Source organism: Copadichromis virginalis, linkage group LG5, assembly GCF_057382275.1.
Source record: "Copadichromis virginalis isolate Kocher_CV1m ecotype Utaka linkage group LG5, C_Virginalis_male_GT1.1, whole genome shotgun sequence".
Taxonomy (NCBI): Eukaryota; Metazoa; Chordata; class Actinopteri; order Cichliformes; family Cichlidae; genus Copadichromis; species Copadichromis virginalis.
Window position 1 is genome coordinate 22093775 of NC_140622.1, and position 17100 is coordinate 22110874.

General features: G+C 40.1%; 2 protein-coding genes across 2 annotated transcripts; both read left to right on the top strand.

The window, feature by feature from the left end:
- The first annotated feature begins 1249 nt into the window (after positions 1-1249).
- On the top strand, positions 1250-7250 carry LOC146709651 (MICOS complex subunit Mic10-like). Its single transcript, XM_085456712.1, has 4 exons — positions 1250-1364; positions 6729-6776; positions 6867-6976; positions 7068-7250. Exons 1-4 carry the CDS (start codon positions 1250-1252, stop codon positions 7074-7076), a joined length of 282 nt encoding a protein of 93 aa, XP_085312838.1. The 3' UTR covers positions 7077-7250.
- Positions 7251-10954: 3704 nt separating this feature from the next.
- On the top strand, positions 10955-16657 carry nbl1 (NBL1, DAN family BMP antagonist). The gene is made up of 4 exons (XM_085458048.1): positions 10955-11103; positions 12188-12368; positions 14710-14821; positions 15902-16657. The coding sequence occupies exons 2-4, from the start codon at positions 12196-12198 to the stop codon at positions 16178-16180; spliced, it is 564 nt and encodes a 187-aa protein (XP_085314174.1). The 5' UTR covers positions 10955-11103; positions 12188-12195; the 3' UTR covers positions 16181-16657.
- The last annotated feature ends 443 nt before the right edge of the window (positions 16658-17100 follow it).

Here is a 17100-nt window from a genome sequence, read left to right on the forward strand (position 1 = left end):
TGTTTATTTCTTTTAATTGTGGTTGCATTAAACTGAAAACCCTGGCCTGCACACATCTGATGTGCAACACTTTGTGAATGCATGCAGAATTTCCTGCACACATATGCGTTTGGGCGAGATGACTAATCAACTAATCAAAGTGGAAGTTTTAAGGTAAGGTCAAATATAACCCAGAAAAAATGTCTTCATCATTTACAGATGTCTCAGTGATTACTCAGAGGTTAATAATTTGGACTGTTTACATCATAGCAAATATGCTGCAACATGAAGCCGGATACAAACTCTTAGTAACATTTTCTCAAATACAGTGTTTGTGTCTAACTGAATGATTAAGAAATCAAAAAGTCAAAGGTCAAATGTAGTTATATAGCACTTTTGAAACAACAGAGCTGATCAAAGTGCTGCACTTTAAAAGTATATAGTATTTATATAGATAAACTACAATAATATCCATAAAATTTGAGCACAATACCCAACATTAAAAGACAATAGAATAAAAAATAATAATAAATTGCATTTGTCTAAAAGAATGTCACACTGGAGCCCAACGCCAAGGAGAACAAATGCATTTCTAATAACAACTTAAATGTGTTTACTGTCTGAGCTGTGTGGATTTTGAGAGGTATTGTATAGACCTGGTGCTGTTGCTGCAAAAGCTCGATCACCTCTCTGTTTTAAGTTTGCATAGGAGGAACTGGTTAGACGACGTCTGAGCTCTTAAAATTGTGTGAATGTGAAGCAGCTCTGACAGATACAAAGATGCCAGTCCATTTAAAGCTTTAAATGTGAGTAATAAAATATAAAAATCAATTCCAATGAAGGGAGCCAATGAAGAAATGGCAGGCCCAGGGTGCTGGGTTCAAGTTTTTTAATACCAGTATAAGGTGAGCTGGTGAATTCTGGACTAACTGAAGGATATATGATTGTTGTATACCAAAATCCAGGGAATTACAGTAGTCCAGGCGGGAAGTGATTAAAAAGCACGAATAACTTTTTCCAGGTCCTTCTGTGGGAGATAAGGCTTTACCTCAGGCATGAAGCTAACTTTAGTGACAGCCCTTATTGTAGATCAATTAATAAAACAAAACAAAAACCACGCCAAGTAATTACAATTTAAAGTTGTAATTTTAATTTCATAAAAGCTAAAAAGAAGAAAACGCATGAAAAGATAAAGGAAAGTGAATGGCAAAAGCCGGAATACTGACGTGTTATTACCGGACAACACATACACTGAAGGAGCCGTGAAGGAATGAGTCATGTGACTTCATGCTTTTCTCGCGAGATCTTCCTGACTGCAGAAAACATGGCAGACGAACACGCGCGGAAGTGGGACCGCTGCCTTGCTGACACAGCGGTGAAAACAGGTTAATTTCTTTTTATACACGCAGTGTAATTGTTTGCTGCTCTTATTAAACACTTGGCTGTGTGTGAAACCTGGAGAATAAGGCGCACTACAGGTCAGAGCCGAGCGAGAAGTCATTTTAGCTGGACCTTAGTGTGACACTAAGGTCAAAGTTGTCTGCTGTACAGATGAAACTTAATATTTGTTAACTCTGTAGTATTATATCATAAAAAAGCAGACATAGCCACGAGGTGGAAGTTATTACCTGTGTTTGAGTGGGAAAGTGTGCGAAGTCACGCCCTAAAGCAGATTAATTTATCTGTTTTTGGACTCTCTTGATCTACCTGCCCTTTCTCCACTACTTGCAGCCTTAATCAGTATCTTACAGCGATTATAAGGACCGAATAATTTATTTTAGTTATAAAACCAAGCAATGTCTGCAGTTGCAGAAGGGATATACAAACTAATAAAAACTAATAAAAATGTTTTAAATGAAATTAAAACAACCTAAAACAATTCTGCGAACCTGGGAAATAACTAACTAAAAGAAAACAAAACAAAAACGAAGCGGCAATATCCTTATTTATATTACTTGTTAGTTTACTTCTCACAGCTTTCCTGACGAGGCTTTGATGGATCAGTTTATTGAGACTCTGGGTGTCTACAACACTGTCAGTCAACAACTTACAGAAAGTGTATTTTTTTTATGTAATTCCTGCACTGATTTTCTGCTATACACTAATAATAAATTTTTTAAATTAAATTAAAAAAATAACAGGAAAAATAATAAAAACAAAACTGACACAAGAAAGCCTGCTCTGGAAACTGAGAGTAAACTTAAAGAAAAAACAAAAGGACATTTTTAAAAAGAACCTGTTAAAATACCAAGTTTTTTTTATGGTCATTCTGTCAGATAACAACCAAATAACAATTTTGTTTGGTTTATTTGGTTTTGTAAATGCTAGTTAACAATCTATCAGTGTCTTTTTTTCACACCTTAAATATCTATTTATATGACAATAACATAGTTGTTTATCACAGTTAATCTAAGTACAGGTTTGTGACATCAGTGTCTGTATACAAACATTTAAAGTTGTAATCTGTAGGGAGCAGATAACATTTATTTTTTGTATATACGTTTGATATAAATCTTAATATGAACACCTCATTTCTTTGCCTCTGTGTTTTTTGCATGTACACCTGGTTTATTGCACTGCTGTTTTTTGTTGTTTTTTATTTTTCCGTTGTGGAGGTCAGGCTATATGGGCTCTGTTCTATTTATTTATTTTTTAATTTATTTTCTCCGCTGCTTTGCTAAGACTACTGTAATCTGCGCTTTACGTCAGGCTCGCTGAAAAGAAGAGGTGTAGTCAGGTGACCTTTGAACTAGTTTTACTGGTTTTTATTCATTTTTTGAACTTGAATCTTTATTCACACCAGGCATTCATTTGGCAGTTAAAGTTTACGCAAAAATCAAAAACAGATGTTTTAAGAATTTCATATTTGTAGTGTAAAGATGTTTGTAAAGATTTTTTTTTTCTTTTTTCTTTTTTTGAACGAAGAAAAATGTTGGCATGCAGTTCAGAGTAAAAAGGGGGAAAAGTCTCATTTTTAGTTCACTGTTTTGCGAGCTAATTGTTAAAACAATTTTATGTAATTTTGTTTAATATTATTTATTTTAATTAGATAAATTTAGCCCATTATTAGCAGGAAGTGAAGCACTGAGAGAAGAGCGTGAATGAGCAAGTCTTTCTTCTACTTGTTGACTTAACAAAAGCTTCATTTTTCACCATTATCTCTTTGATATTTAATATCCATAAATGTCATGGCAAAATAACAATACACAGTATTGAACAGTTTGCAGCAGACAGGCTTAAATTGCCAGAACCATCAGTTATGCAACAACACAAGCAGGGATTTCTTTCACAGTGAGAGCATTATTGAAATTTATAGATGTTTTACTTTCTTCGCTGGGCTCTGGCCCTCAGTGAAAGTCACTGCTGGTGAACCACCAGTGAGTTACAGTGAGCACACCGCCATGGGGTCTTCTGTGGTATCCTGTTCAGTGTTGGTCCAGCACTAAAACACTTAGACTGGCAAAACATCTGTTCAAAGATACACCTAATGACGTCAGTCTTAGCACAATAAAATGTGTAATCTTGCTGGGAGGAAAACATCTGCATCGTGGCACTGCTTCGTGCTCAGTGGAGCAAATTGCCAGCTGTGCCAAGGTGTGTCTGGTAGCCAGAGAAACACTGCAGTACATGCTCTGCTCAGGGGGTTGTTAAAAAAATAGCTTAGCTGATCCTACATTTATATTCATTCAAGCTTATGTGTTTATCCTATCCTTGATGTGTTAAGAACTCCCAGGATTTTAATAAAGCGAGACATAATGCTATTTTTTTTCTCACAGCTTCAGAATATTTAGATAATCTGTTGCATGATTTAAAATAATGTTTGCTTCAAAATAAAAGTAGAGAGTGGGAACTGTGACTCAAAATGTAGCTAAAGATCACATTTTTCTTACAGCTGTGATGAAAACAAGTTGAATAAATCAAGCTCTTTTTATAAAGGGACTGAGTTTCATGTAGAGTGGTGTTAAGAAAAGAGCCGTCATCCTCTTCATAGTCAGGAAAAACGGTGTTTACCGGACATGAAGTATTTAATTTGAGGAACTTGTAAACAATGCTAATGAGAACAGCCATTAATAGTGAATATTCATGTCATTTCTAGAAACACTATCACAATGTTGGAACAAGAAGACTTATGTGTGCATGCAGCTATTTAAAAGTGATTCAGCATAAATACATTTTATAAATGCTTCATTTCAAACTAAACCCCTAAATATCCAACCGATGCTTATTTTGCCAGGGGTGCTTTTGTGTTCCCTACCACTACATTTTGCATACTTTAAAAAAAAAATGTTTGTCTGTCTTCTGATCCATAAAGGTTGGTTAAAACTTTATATAATAGACTGCTCATGGTTGGTGCCTCAACACATGTCCGTGCACCCTCAGCTTTAGCTGTTAAAGACGCGAGTCCGCACCGTTGCAGTTTAAGAGGCGCTACTTTAGCCCCGTTCTCACTGATTGAGACGGGCTGTAACTGTGGTTGTTAAGATTTCAACTGTGCATTTCCAAGCTGCTGTTTTTCTGAACTCGTCTCCCAAAGAAGGTTTTATGTAATTATGGTACATCTAGATATGGCCACAATGACACAGATTCAACCATAAATGAGCCACAGCTTCACCTTTTTTATCCAGAAAGAGCAGATACAGCTGTGCTGACAACCAGCAGCTGTGCACTCTCCAAGATTGGTCTTTTTAGAAAGAGTGTTGAGTAAGAAAAGCGTCAAACTGTTCCTGCTTTCTGTTGTATTTACAGAGCACTTTACTATTATAACCGGACTGCTTGGGTCAGCGGGAATGCAAAAACTATTATATGCGTATAAAGTATTGTGCAGGACGGCAAAACTATTACAGAAAAAAATTCACTCAGCAATCCTTCAGGAGCTCTTGGGTATTTTTTCCCTCTAGGTGTCGACTTGTTTGTAGAGCCTTATTTTCATTGTTGCATCATCTGTAGTTTAAGGTCTTCGGTCGTCTGTCACACACTTCTAAGATTATTTGCATTTTTTCCATGAATCCATGAATCTGAATATGAACAAGACTTGCGAGTCCACAGTCTTGCTTGCTAACGCTGAGACAGTCTTTTGTCTGTCCTGGCTGTCTATCCAATAGTTGTTTTAAATATTCCAGTTGTAATCCGAGTGGTAGACTTTGCTAACACTGTCATGTGAACCAGATGAATGTGGGAATCTGTGTCTCACTTCTTGCTGCAGAATGCATCTCCTGTGCAAACAGATTTCCTCCCGACTTTGTTTACGCCGGGCTATTTGGAACTGCGCGTCTCATTTTGGGCGAGTTTGATTCAAAGACGTCTGCTTTCTGCGTTATGTTTAAATCGACTAATTCATGTTTGCACGTTTGTCTAGTGATGCCAGGCTGTGCTATCCCTAAACGCACCCCACCAGCCAGGCTGAAAGCTGGAAACACAAGTGGTCTGTCCAGAGTAGAGCTGCAGAATAAAAAGAAAATATTGTTACAATTTCACATTGTTATGACCTTGTCATGTTTGGCAGAGTAATTTCTTTAGTTAAAGCAGAGCAGATCCTCAACAGTGGCCTCTGTCCAAACACACTGAATCATCATTAGTTCTAAAAGGAAACTATGCACTCAAAATCATCTTAAAATTGCAGTGTTGCAATGCAACAATATTTGCCAGGGGTATACGACTCGAGTTGTAATTGAACTAAATTCAGTAAATCGGGGTAATTAAAAGTGACTTATTGATACCATTTGCAGAAAATACTTCAGCTAATGATTAAATGAATAGCAACCCAATTAACAGGCTCTGGACTTGATTTGCTGGCAAAGCACGTGGAGTATTTTCAGCCCTGTGGGTTGTGTATTTCATTCTTCTCCAGCACAAATGTTTTTGTTATAATCCACCCCTCCTTTGGAGATGTCAAGACAAAAGGAAAGATGCCAAAATGAGATGTTGATCTGCCCTCAGTTTCTGCCAGTGCTTTTACTGTATTACAGTCAGTGGAAAATCAAGAGGCTTCAAAATATGCTCTGGCTGGAGAGCAAAGGAAGACTGTGGCTGTAATAGACGGCAAATCTTAACTTCATCTAAATCTTTGCTTGAAATGGAAGCAGAAGGAATGATTTATTGTTGATGTGTGCTGATAAAGAGGATGAGCAAAGTCTTTTGTGGTCTTGTTTGACATTTGTAAGCTGTGTAATGGGGAACAGTCTTAGGGTTCTGGTTCAGCCGCACCGGTCATGCTGCATAGCTCTCTGAATCCAATTAGGAGTCGGAGGGGCCCAAATGGCTGTTTTTATGTGCTTTCTGTGCTGGCTGGCCTGCTGTTGGGTGTGGTGTGGCCTGCAGCGAGGTGAAGTTAAACGCACAAACACATTCCTCCTCAAGATCCCACTCTGGACTCAGGAGTTCGAGCAACTTTTGGCAATCTCTCTGCGCACCCACTGACCTCTCACCTCTCCTGCTCTCTGCGTTTCTCCTCTTTGGATTGGTTCCCCCTCTCCTAAACCCCTTTTACGCTTTGCTTTCTTTCTAAGTTGTTTTCTGTGTTTTCTTTTTTCTTTCCTCCCCTTTATTCCTGTCTTTTGCTCATTAGTTTAGTCTTGCTAAGTGGCGCTACCTTCCAACTTCTGCACCAAATATTCGCTCATTACAGCCGACCAGATTTTTAGCTGGCCAGTTTTCACGCTGGATGGGAGATGATCACATTACCTCAGTAATAAAGTCAAATCAATAGGAGGTAGTTTAATAAAACCACTAATAATTCTCTCTCTTTGCAGTAACGGGCCTCGGTGTTGGCATTGTCTTCTCGCTCATTGTCTTTAAACGTAAGTATTATTTCAGAAAACCCTCCTTTTCCTTTCTTTTCTTTTCTTTTCTTAGTAAGCCATCCAACAGGGATTATTTTTCTCCGCTAGGTCGCGCGTGGCCTTTGTCATTTGGTTCAGGCTTGGGACTGGGCATGGGCTACAGCAACTGCCAGCATGACTTTAGGTCACCATATCTGATTCATGGTCGCATGGTTAAGGTAAGCGCACAGTGTAATTTTCATTGTTTATCAGAGGTCTGTGACACACGATCACATCATGCTGCATGACTCCTCTGTGTTCATTTTTCAGGACCAGTAATGAAGGACTGAAGATGACGAGGGCTTTCTCATCTGTTTATTGTAATGCTTGTTTTTGGGGGGGATTGAGTTTTTTGGGTTTTTTTTTGCTGCACTGGTATTAATCTGCAATGATGCCCACACTGTGTTTATAAAACATTAAATATATATTTAATAAAGTCATTGTGGGAAAAAGCTTTGTCTCCTCGGTTTTTCTGTGCGAATGTTCGAGAAGAATGAAGTGTGGTTTGGGGGTGGGAGGTAATTTTGTGTGTTAATGAGCTGGGAGACTCGAGCTCCTGCTGTTTTGGAATGAGGGCCAGGTTCAGCATCTGCAGCCCTCTCGGAGAGTGGGAGGATGAAAAGTTGTGCAGAATGGTGAAATAAAGGGGATCAACTGTTAGATGAACAAACCCGAGCACTGACAGGAGAAAAATCGGAAAGAAGCTATGTTTGCATTCACATATCAGCCGCTAGTTTATGTCATGGATGCCTATATCTCTTTCTGATATCGAGAAGAAAGAAACCCAGTCTGGTTTTTATTCATAGTAGACCAAACAGGCTGCGGCCTGCTGTGGAGCCCTGTTTTGGGTTGCTTGCTATGACTGTGACAGTTTTCATCAGAGATTAGGAGAAAACATACTGGGAGGAATCTCTTCTATCCTGTGTATTCATTGGCTGCATGTCTGCTTGGCGAGATTGTTGTGAGTGTGATTGATCACTAATGTGTGGTTTTGCGGGCTGCTGGGAGAGAAGAGAAATTGTTTGTGTGAGCGTGTGCACATGCACACGTTTATCCAGCCCCCTGGTGAAGCAGAATCTGAGGAATGCAGAGAAATGCCATTTCTAGACTGGAGCTTATTACTAACAGGTGAGTTCTGCACTTTGCACGTCTGAACACAACACATGCCGTACACTTTCACATCAAAGAAAATACTGCTGCATGCACTCTCTATTACACACGCTCATATTTTCCCTCTTCATCACAGTAACGGTTTTCCCGGCACATACATTCCTGCACACAATGGAATCATATTCATTCCCCAAGCGTTCAAAGGCCTGTTTCTTCAGAGCTGGTGTGCTGCAATGCATCAGGCACAGAGTAAGCCTGTCAGAAATTAAGCCGTGTCACTCATCCCCTGTCCATTAAAATATTTGTTTGTAAGTGAAGCATGAAACCGATAGGGGGGCTGATGAACGCATGCCAAGCTGAACACCTGTGAGCAAAGGTGCAGTGGTCGGTAGAAGTGCAGGAACAGGATGCCAGTGCGTGTGTGGGAACTGGAGGGGGAGGTGAGTGGTGACCCAGCTGAGGTGTAATAAAGCAGCCAAAACCCAAAGGCTATACGTGTCTCAACGTTCTCCATGATGAACCATAATTACAAGACCAGTAACACTACCTAAGACCAACTACTCATCTAATGGCTAAAATTGTCAATGCTTGCAAATTTCTGCCACAAAGTACAAGACCAGATCCAGATGTGCCATGCATGTGCTCGGGCAAGACTCCAGCTTGGAGTTGCCGTGGAAAATGTTAGCATGATGTTACCAGAGGTGATAAGGTAAAGAGGAGTGAAGTACACATTTAGTTTACGTTTTCCTTTTAGCAGATTTTATACATAAAACAAGACTAATGGACCTATTTCCATGTAGTTACCACAGCTTGGCTCAGTTACTTAAGTAAAAGTAGTAACACTAAACCCCAGGACACTCTATTATTAGTAAATTAGAGAGGAAAAAGATCGTCCCATAAGTGCTATGCTGTGTTAATTTATTCATTTCACTAAAACATTTGTACATTAATTTATGTCTTGTTATGACAGATTGTAAATTGAATTTAATTGAAGTATGCGTTCAAAATATTACTTTTAAAGGTATAACTCATAAATTTTTAACCTTATAATGTTATGACGGCAGCAATCAATAATAAAGTAAAAGCGTACACGCATCTTAAATTGCACTTCTTACTCATTAGTTAAACCTGTATAATTCTTAATAACGATCATCTGGCACAGTTTTATTCACATGCATGGCTGCTTAATTAGTTACACGTGTTAAACTGCCTATTAACCCAAATATTAAGCGTGAAGTTCAAACATCGTCGAGCATCAGAACAGAGAAGAAGGATGGAATTGTTGCCAGACATTCTGGTCTGAATATTTCAGAAACTGCTGATCTGCTGGGATTTTCTCACACAGCCATCTGATGATGGTTTGAACAGAGGAAATATCCGTTCAGCATCAGCTGTCTGAGTAAAAATGCCTCGATTATATCAAAGGAGAATGACCAGACTGCTTCAAACTGATATGAAAGCATACTGTTGCTTACTCAAACAATCAACTCAGCTAAGGTATACAGAAGAGCTGCTACAGCAGCAGAAGACCACACCAGAGGACACATCTGTTAGCTAAGAACAGAAAATTTAGGCTACAGTTCTCACAGGTGTCACCACAACTGGGAAACAGAAAATTTGCAGATCAACATCTCTGGATTTCTCTTGCGACAACCAGATGGTAGGATCAGATGTGGTAATAATAAACAACATGAATGCATGGATTCAAACTTGCTTGTATCAGTGGTTCGGGTTGGTGGTATAGTGGTGTAAGCATGTGGAGGAGATTTTCCCGGCACACTTTGGGCTGCCTCAGCACCAAACTGAACATCCTTTAAACACCACAGCCTACCTGAGTATAGTTTCTGACCACATCCAACCCTTTATGACCACAAAGTATCCATCTTCTAGTGGCTGCTTAATTTCAGCAGGATAACATACTGTCACCATCACACCTCAAACACCTTGCACCTTTGGGAGTGTTTGTATTGAGAGATTCATATGATGGATGTGCAGCAACTGTGTGATGCTGTTAATATGGACCAAAATCTCTGAGGATTTTTTCTGGCACTTTGTTCCGTTTATGCCAGAAAGAATTAAGGCATTTCTGTGGCAAAAGGGTAAATCTAATAAAGTGTCCAGTGATTGTATTTCAACACTGTGTGTGTGCATGTTGTATATTTTCACAACGGATTCCCCACTGAATGTATATATTTTGGTTCCTGTCAGTGGTTTAGACCAAGAGAAGACACTGACATCTATCAGTATCTCACTTTGGGTATGGACTACACCAAAGGCCGAACTCCAAGCTTGTCCCCTTATGTTTCCGTTTTAAATTAGTTTTGAACGGAGTCCAATCACAAGTCAGGAGAACCGGAGAGCATAATGCATTTCAGCAACTGCTCATGAGTCTGTCAGTGGTTTCACTCCAAAGTGGAGCCTGAAATAAATCAAACCCTCTGAGCTTCTGGTTAGTAACCAGCTATTGTCATTTCATCATCCCGAAGTTTTTTTTTAGTGGTTTAGGGGGAATAAAGGCGAACACAGCAGGGGCTTCACATCTGTTTACCAGTTATATTTCATCAGACATTGTGTTGTTAATGTTTCAATTTTCCAAACATATGTTATCAAAGCAATGCCAGATGTGTGTGCGTGACTTGAAATATGCCCTGTATGTGTAATATTCACATAATTGCATGTGTGTCTAGTTAACACGATCACTCCTGCTTAGGGAAACATTTGAAAGCGTTCCAGCACTTCCCCTCCCTCCCTGCTTTCTCTCGTCCAGAAACGGCACAGCAGGACCCCTGTCTGAGGGCTCAGCCGCGCCTAAACCCAGCCTGAGAGTTTTACAACAAAAGACAACAAGTTGGAGAGTGTTTTTCGGCGCAGTTACACGGGAATTCAACCCGGGACGGGAGGAGAACAAAGGGGAGGGACGGTCTGAGCTGATGGACTCGGAGATGAGATAGCGCTCATACCCTGCCCCAGCTCCCCATCCATCTTCTTCTTCTTCCTCTCGGTTGATCGGACGGTTGCTTGTCTTACCGGATGATGTGACAGTTTTATGACAATCTGGGCAGGGATTTTCACCACGTGATCATACTGTTTAGTTACCAGCCCACGGTGATATCCGACAACCCGGGTTTAGGTGAGGGGGGCTCGGCTCAGCGGGACCGTGGCGAAGCGCTCAATTCCCCGGCTTTCGTGAGCAGTGGTAAGTGCCTCAACTGACCTCCCGGCGCTGTTGAAGAGAAGGTACTTGATTACTTTAGAAAGTAACCCCATGATATAACCGCTATACATCCAAGTGACGCTTTGAGGTCGTCTCACCTTCTTAAATGAGCTGAATTAACTCTGTGAGTAAAAAATAACCACGAAAAAACCCATTTACATAACTGTACAGATACAGAGGCTGATGTGTGATCATTTTGTATGTTTTGGTTTATTTTAAAGGATGTTTAAAATTTTGGGAGGCTAAATGTAAATGTAACGCATGAATGCTAAGTTAATTCAAATTCAGATTTAATGGTCTCAACTATTTGGGAAAACAGATTTTAGCTGTATCACATGTCTTCCCTTATAATTGTATATGAAACACTGATATATTATTGTAACGCTTTCCAGACTTTCGGCTGAAACCTCGCTCTCTTCTTTTTTAAGCTAAAACCCAGAGTCTGGAGTCCGTCAAAGCAGGACATTATAAACATATATATTTATTTTATTAAAAACATTTCGTCGGTCTCACAGCCCACCACAGCAGCCTCTTGTAGGCTCTCTGTCTCCAGAATTGATCCTTTAGAGTCGCAGACATATTGAAGTGCTAAAAAGCGTGTAAAACAGTGGATGTGGGTGACCACATCCAGACACTTTTAATATGCACCAGGAGAAAACGATTTTGTAGCTTGTAAATGACGTTAATGGCTGAGGCATTTTTAAAGAAGAGAGCGAAACAGAGGAGAGCTTTGCCTCCCACTCCCATTGTATCCCCTCTATTCTCTGACACTATAAACCCATTTTAACGTCCTCACTGCACACGTTCAACAAGTTTTTATCCAATCAAATGCACCAAACCCGGTAAGAAGAAGCAATCTGACTGATGCACAAGGACGTGTGGGTTGTAAGATGCTATAGGCACCAGGAAGTTGTCAATCCACATGAGCAGGGACATGCAAAGTTCAGATTTCACACCGACTGAAAACTGGCGCTATGTGACCTGCAGGCAACAGATGGCGTGACGAGACTTTGCCTTTCACAGAGTTAACAGAGCGGCGGCGTGTTGTGGTTTTCTGCTCCTTTAGGTGCAGTCATGTGGGAGAGGATTCAGATTTGCTGCGCACTGTTTGCACTGTATTCAGCGGCACCGCCTGCACACATCAACCGCCTGGCGCTGTTCCCTGACAAGAGCGCCTGGTGCGAAGCCAAGAACATCACACAGATAGTCGGGCACACGGGATGTCAGCCTCGCTCTATTCAAAACAGGTCAGGATGAAGGCCCTCTCTGTCCGATTATCTCTCAGTGCAGCTGAAAACAAATAAAGGAGAAATTCCTTGATATCATTAGGTTACGCTATCAAGAGTCATGCCTCATTCAGTTTGTAGGGCACATTATTTAATCGGCAATCACTAAATATGTCTTTGTTCTTAGCCAAAAAGTTTCTTTAAAAAGACTGTGGTGCTCAAACGAGCTCCAGCAGAGTGCGCGTCTGCTAAAAGCCAAATAAAAAGTTTGTCTCAGCCCATATTTATTAAATCTGTGTGCATGACTAGACGGCTGCATTCAGAGAGGAAGCTAATGACAAGATGTTCTTTGGAAGAGGTAGTCATGCATAAGCCTGGAGTTGTTCATATTTTTTTAACGGAACTAAAACCAAAATTATGTGTGCAAAACCTTTAGGTAATTGACTTTTTTTTAAAGCAAACTACAAAGAGCAAAACAGCTAGCGTGATAGAAGAAAACACGTTTATCTATGCAAAAGATCCCTGATCTGAGGTCGGGAGGACAGACCCAGAGTCATGGGGTTAAAAGCTTGCGCCCACATAAATGACGTCACATCTGTGTCAAATCCAGCGTGGATCAATCCGCTGCGGCGACCCCTGGGAAATAAGGGAGCAGCCAAAACATCCTCTTACTACAGTTATTTTGTGTAGTTGCAAAACTAAATAAAATGGAACCAGAGATAACTCAGGACGTGTGTACACTCTGAGTCATCTTCACAAAGAGTTGTGTTTGTGTGCTGAACGTGTAAATGTTGCCCCTGACAAACAGCGTCCATAGTTTCACATTTAAAAATACGAAACCCACCTCTGAAAGTAGCTCAAGTTTAGTAAAACTAAACTAAACTAAACTAAACACACAGTCTGGAAACTAACTGAAACTAAACAAGCAAAAACTTTAAACATATAGAAATAAATAGAGCCTGACCGATACCGATATCCAGAATATCAGCCGATATTTTTCTCCTTCCAGACACACGGATATGCCTAACATTTGTCACATGTAGTTATTTGCTCTTCCCGATTCTGCTCTGATCAGCTGATTGTTGTTTGTGGCATTTCAAACACGTTGCCAACAGGGAAGTTGCAGAGTGCCCTCTGGTAGACAAGCAATGCCGACATTCTGTATTTTTATAAACGCAAATATCGATAGATGCGCAAATGGCTAATCTCAGTCTATAATGCTGTCTCATTGATAAATAGTACCAGCCCTGGAAATAAAAACTAACTAAATAAAGAAACAACAAAATTGCAATAACTGTGACGCAGGACCTTTGGTTCTTGCCTAAAACATAAATCTAACAAATGTAACTGACCACCACACAGTGTTTATGCCACAGCCCAAAATTAACAGTATTGTTAATCACTCAAAAGCGATTTTTTTTATGTTTCTGTAATGTTTATTCACCAGCATGCAGAGGCATGTTAATAAAAATGACATTTTTAATGCTGAAATATAATTATAGTTGTTATACATAAACTTTTTAAAATTAAGATTAAGATGTCAAACTACAGTTATTTACTTGTAATCTGTAAACTCTGTTGCTAACCTCGCCCTCACCCCCTGTCAGCACCGGCAGGGGTTTATATAACCATAGAGAAAACAACAGCGTGAATAATAAAACAAGCATAAAAACAACAACAACAACAAAACAGCACCCCTCGTGGCAAAGTAAATGTGTTTGGCACAACAAAGGATCCAGACCATAAATGTGTTATCTAAAACAGCTGGATAGGGCAGGTTTTAAAAAAGAAAGATGTTTTTGACAGATTTCAGGTGAAGTCATTAAATAATATTTTATATATATATATATATATATAAATCCCAAAAAATCCCAAAAGTTCCTGAAGCAATTGTCAGACAAACAGGAGTACACAGTGTTTTTATTGTGAACTATTTACTGTACTTTTCTGTACAAAAGATTTTCTGAGGCCAGGCGACAGCTAACTGTTCTTTATACCTTCAGGCTGCATGACTGAGAAAGCTGGTCAAAGATACATTGTTATTCCTATAAAGCTCTCTCAGTAAAACTTGATATGCATTCCTTCCTGTATTTGTTTGAACAGTATTGTAGAAAAACACGTTTTCCCATCACCTTTATCCTGGCTTTCACTTGAAATCACAACTTGGCTGGTAATTCCCATTTACGCATTACACGTCTCTGTGATTTGCCTCAAGGCTACCAGGTATCCTCAGACTTGGTAAATCAGTTCACATTTCAGGCTCTTTTTTTGGTGAAATTATTACTTCTTACTCTTGCTCGGCATGAACGCTGCATCTGTGTAGTTGAATGAGAAATAATAAACCCTCTCCTCTTTCTTGCAGAGCTTGTCTGGGTCAGTGTTTCAGTTACAGCGTCCCCAACACATTTCCACAGTCAACCGAGTCTCTGGTCCACTGTGACTCCTGCATGCCTGCCCAGACACAGTGGGAAGTGGTAAGAGTTATTGGACATTAGTCAGTTAGCAACCCCACACCAACAGTGAAAGCACGCTGTCCTCACCAGCAAAGCAAAAAAGCAGAAGATCTCGAAAAGGAGATCAGAATAGATCATAGTTACTTTTGTCTGACGTGAACCTTTAGCCTGTGTTTTAGATTATTTTAAGGTTCTTTGTCCCTTGTAACCAGAAGGAATCCACTCTTAGAAAAACAAAGGCTTTGTGGTGAGATGTATGTAGTTTGGAAGGCTGCCAGGTAGGCTCGGTGGATGGGACCGCAGGTGAGGTCACCTCATGTTTCAGTGGAAAGATATTGTACCTTGGAGCAGACAGTCGTTACCAGATAGTTTAATTAATTTCTGCACGTTTTTTTGTTTCACAAGACAAGACGGGGGAAAAAGTGCCTTCACGCTCACACCTTACAGTTAATTATCTGAAAATGGACGTCTGCGCCTGCGGTTGTGATTGTTGTTTCAGGACTTTAAACAGAATTCAGTTTGAGGCAAAACAAAGTCAGCTCTCATGAAAGTGGATACTGCTCCCCGCTGCTTTGGCTCTTGATAAAATTGCTGAATGATCATTTTCATTGGATAATAGAAACAGTGAGGGGGAAGTTGCGTGAGGTCTGGAGAACTGGCTGAGCTTGTGTAACTCTTGGGTTTACGGAGGGGGGTTGTGTATTTTTCTGTTTATTTGATTTTCCGGCTTTTCCCAGTATTTCTTTATTCCATCGAGTGTCATAAACTTTGTATGAAAACACAGATCCAGCAAAACAAAAACAAAACTATGAACCAAGAGTCTGGTTAGTGGGACCAAAGACACATTAACGCATTCACAGGAGTCCATCTTATAATAAGCATGTTAAATAGGAGGTGATGGAGGGAAAACTATAAGAAAATACTCTTGTTTAAACATAAAATATATTATCACACCTTGAGATTATTCAAAATAACAGCTTAACTTAAATACTATACAAATCAATGCAAGGAAACAATAAATATTTCATCTTTCTGCTGAGTTACTTTCAATTCTCAACTCACTCTTTACGCATGCATGTGTGCAACTTTGTGTTGGCACAGGTGACGCTGGATTGTCCGGGCAGCGAAGACTCTCCCCGGGTGGATAAGCTGGTGGAGAGGATCTTCCGCTGCAGCTGTCAGTCGTGCAGTAAGGAAGGTGTCCAGGAGGGGGCGGTGATGCAGCTGTATCCAGCAGACAACAGCCTGGATCCTGTCCCGTCTTTATCAGACAGCGGGGTTCAGTCTGACCCCCTGCCCCACACAGACACGCACTCCTACAAGCATGCTCAACTACACACAGACCATCACTCACTACCACACACATCAGACGGGGGGTAGGTCTGTAATCTTGTCGCTCACTCCAGGGGACTTTACCGCCCTCCCCACTCTCCCCCGACACTGCATCCTCTGTACCAAGCTGTAGTATTTTAAAGGCACTTTGAAGATATGACTTCACTTTGTGTTAAAGCGTTTCTCTAAAGGCACACACACACACACACACACACACACACTCACAGAGTCATGTTATCAGACGGTGTGTATGAACTCGTCCAAACACAAAAGCCTGTGCACTCTTTTGTTTGTTGATTAGCACATTCATGTGTGTGTTTGTGCATCCAAACATGACTATAGTCTGTTAATAAGCTGCAGTCTTTTAATCTGCTTCAAATGCATTAAAGTCAGTTGAGATAACTCTCTTTAGTTGTCATGTTTATCTGAAAGCTTTCCTGCTGCTCTGTCACTTTTGTTTTTTATTTTTTCAATGTCACAAGAAATAAAACTGAAAGCGCTTTGTTTGTGTTGGCTCAAAGACCCACTTTCAGCTTCCTGTCAGGGACTACAAAGATGAAGCTGTGACTCTATTATGTGGTTGTTGTGTGGCTCTTGGCCATGGCCACATGGTCTTGTTTTATTGTGACCAACAAAAATGTAGCCATGTCAGACTTTTAATCGATGCTGGTGCCACTTACTGGAGCGAAGAAGAGCTGCAGGATGAGACCCTCCTGCTTGTTGGCCTAAATCTGATCTCAGTGCCACAGAGGAACTTTTCCCTGCACATTTACTCAATTATCTACTTTATTTATGGTGCTGCATTTAAGGGATGTGGTCATGTTTTTCCAGTCATCTTTAAAAAAAATTCTGATATGTCAGTTTTACGTTTATGGAGTTTTCATTGAAGTTATTTGGCAATGAAAGATCATTTTTTGAGGGTTCTTTATTCAATACCACTTTATAATTCTGATCCACTACATTTATTT

What these genes read in the sequence shown, in the direction of transcription:
- LOC146709651 (XM_085456712.1), top strand. Translation starts at nt 1,250, where the DNA reads ATGAGTCATGTGACTTCATGCTTTTCTCGCGAGATCTTCCTGACTGCA. An exon ending in TGACACAGCGGTGAAAACAG is followed by an intron (nt 1,365 to 6,728) that starts GTTAATTTCTTT and finishes CTCTCTTTGCAG; the next exon opens with TAACGGGCCTCGGTGTTGGC. An exon ending in CTCGCTCATTGTCTTTAAAC is followed by an intron (nt 6,777 to 6,866) that starts GTAAGTATTATT and finishes TTTCTCCGCTAG; the next exon opens with GTCGCGCGTGGCCTTTGTCA.
- nbl1 (XM_085458048.1), top strand. Translation starts at nt 12,196, where the DNA reads ATGTGGGAGAGGATTCAGATTTGCTGCGCACTGTTTGCACTGTATTCA. An exon ending in CCTCGCTCTATTCAAAACAG is followed by an intron (nt 12,369 to 14,709) that starts GTCAGGATGAAG and finishes TCTTTCTTGCAG; the next exon opens with AGCTTGTCTGGGTCAGTGTT. An exon ending in CCCAGACACAGTGGGAAGTG is followed by an intron (nt 14,822 to 15,901) that starts GTAAGAGTTATT and finishes GTGTTGGCACAG; the next exon opens with GTGACGCTGGATTGTCCGGG.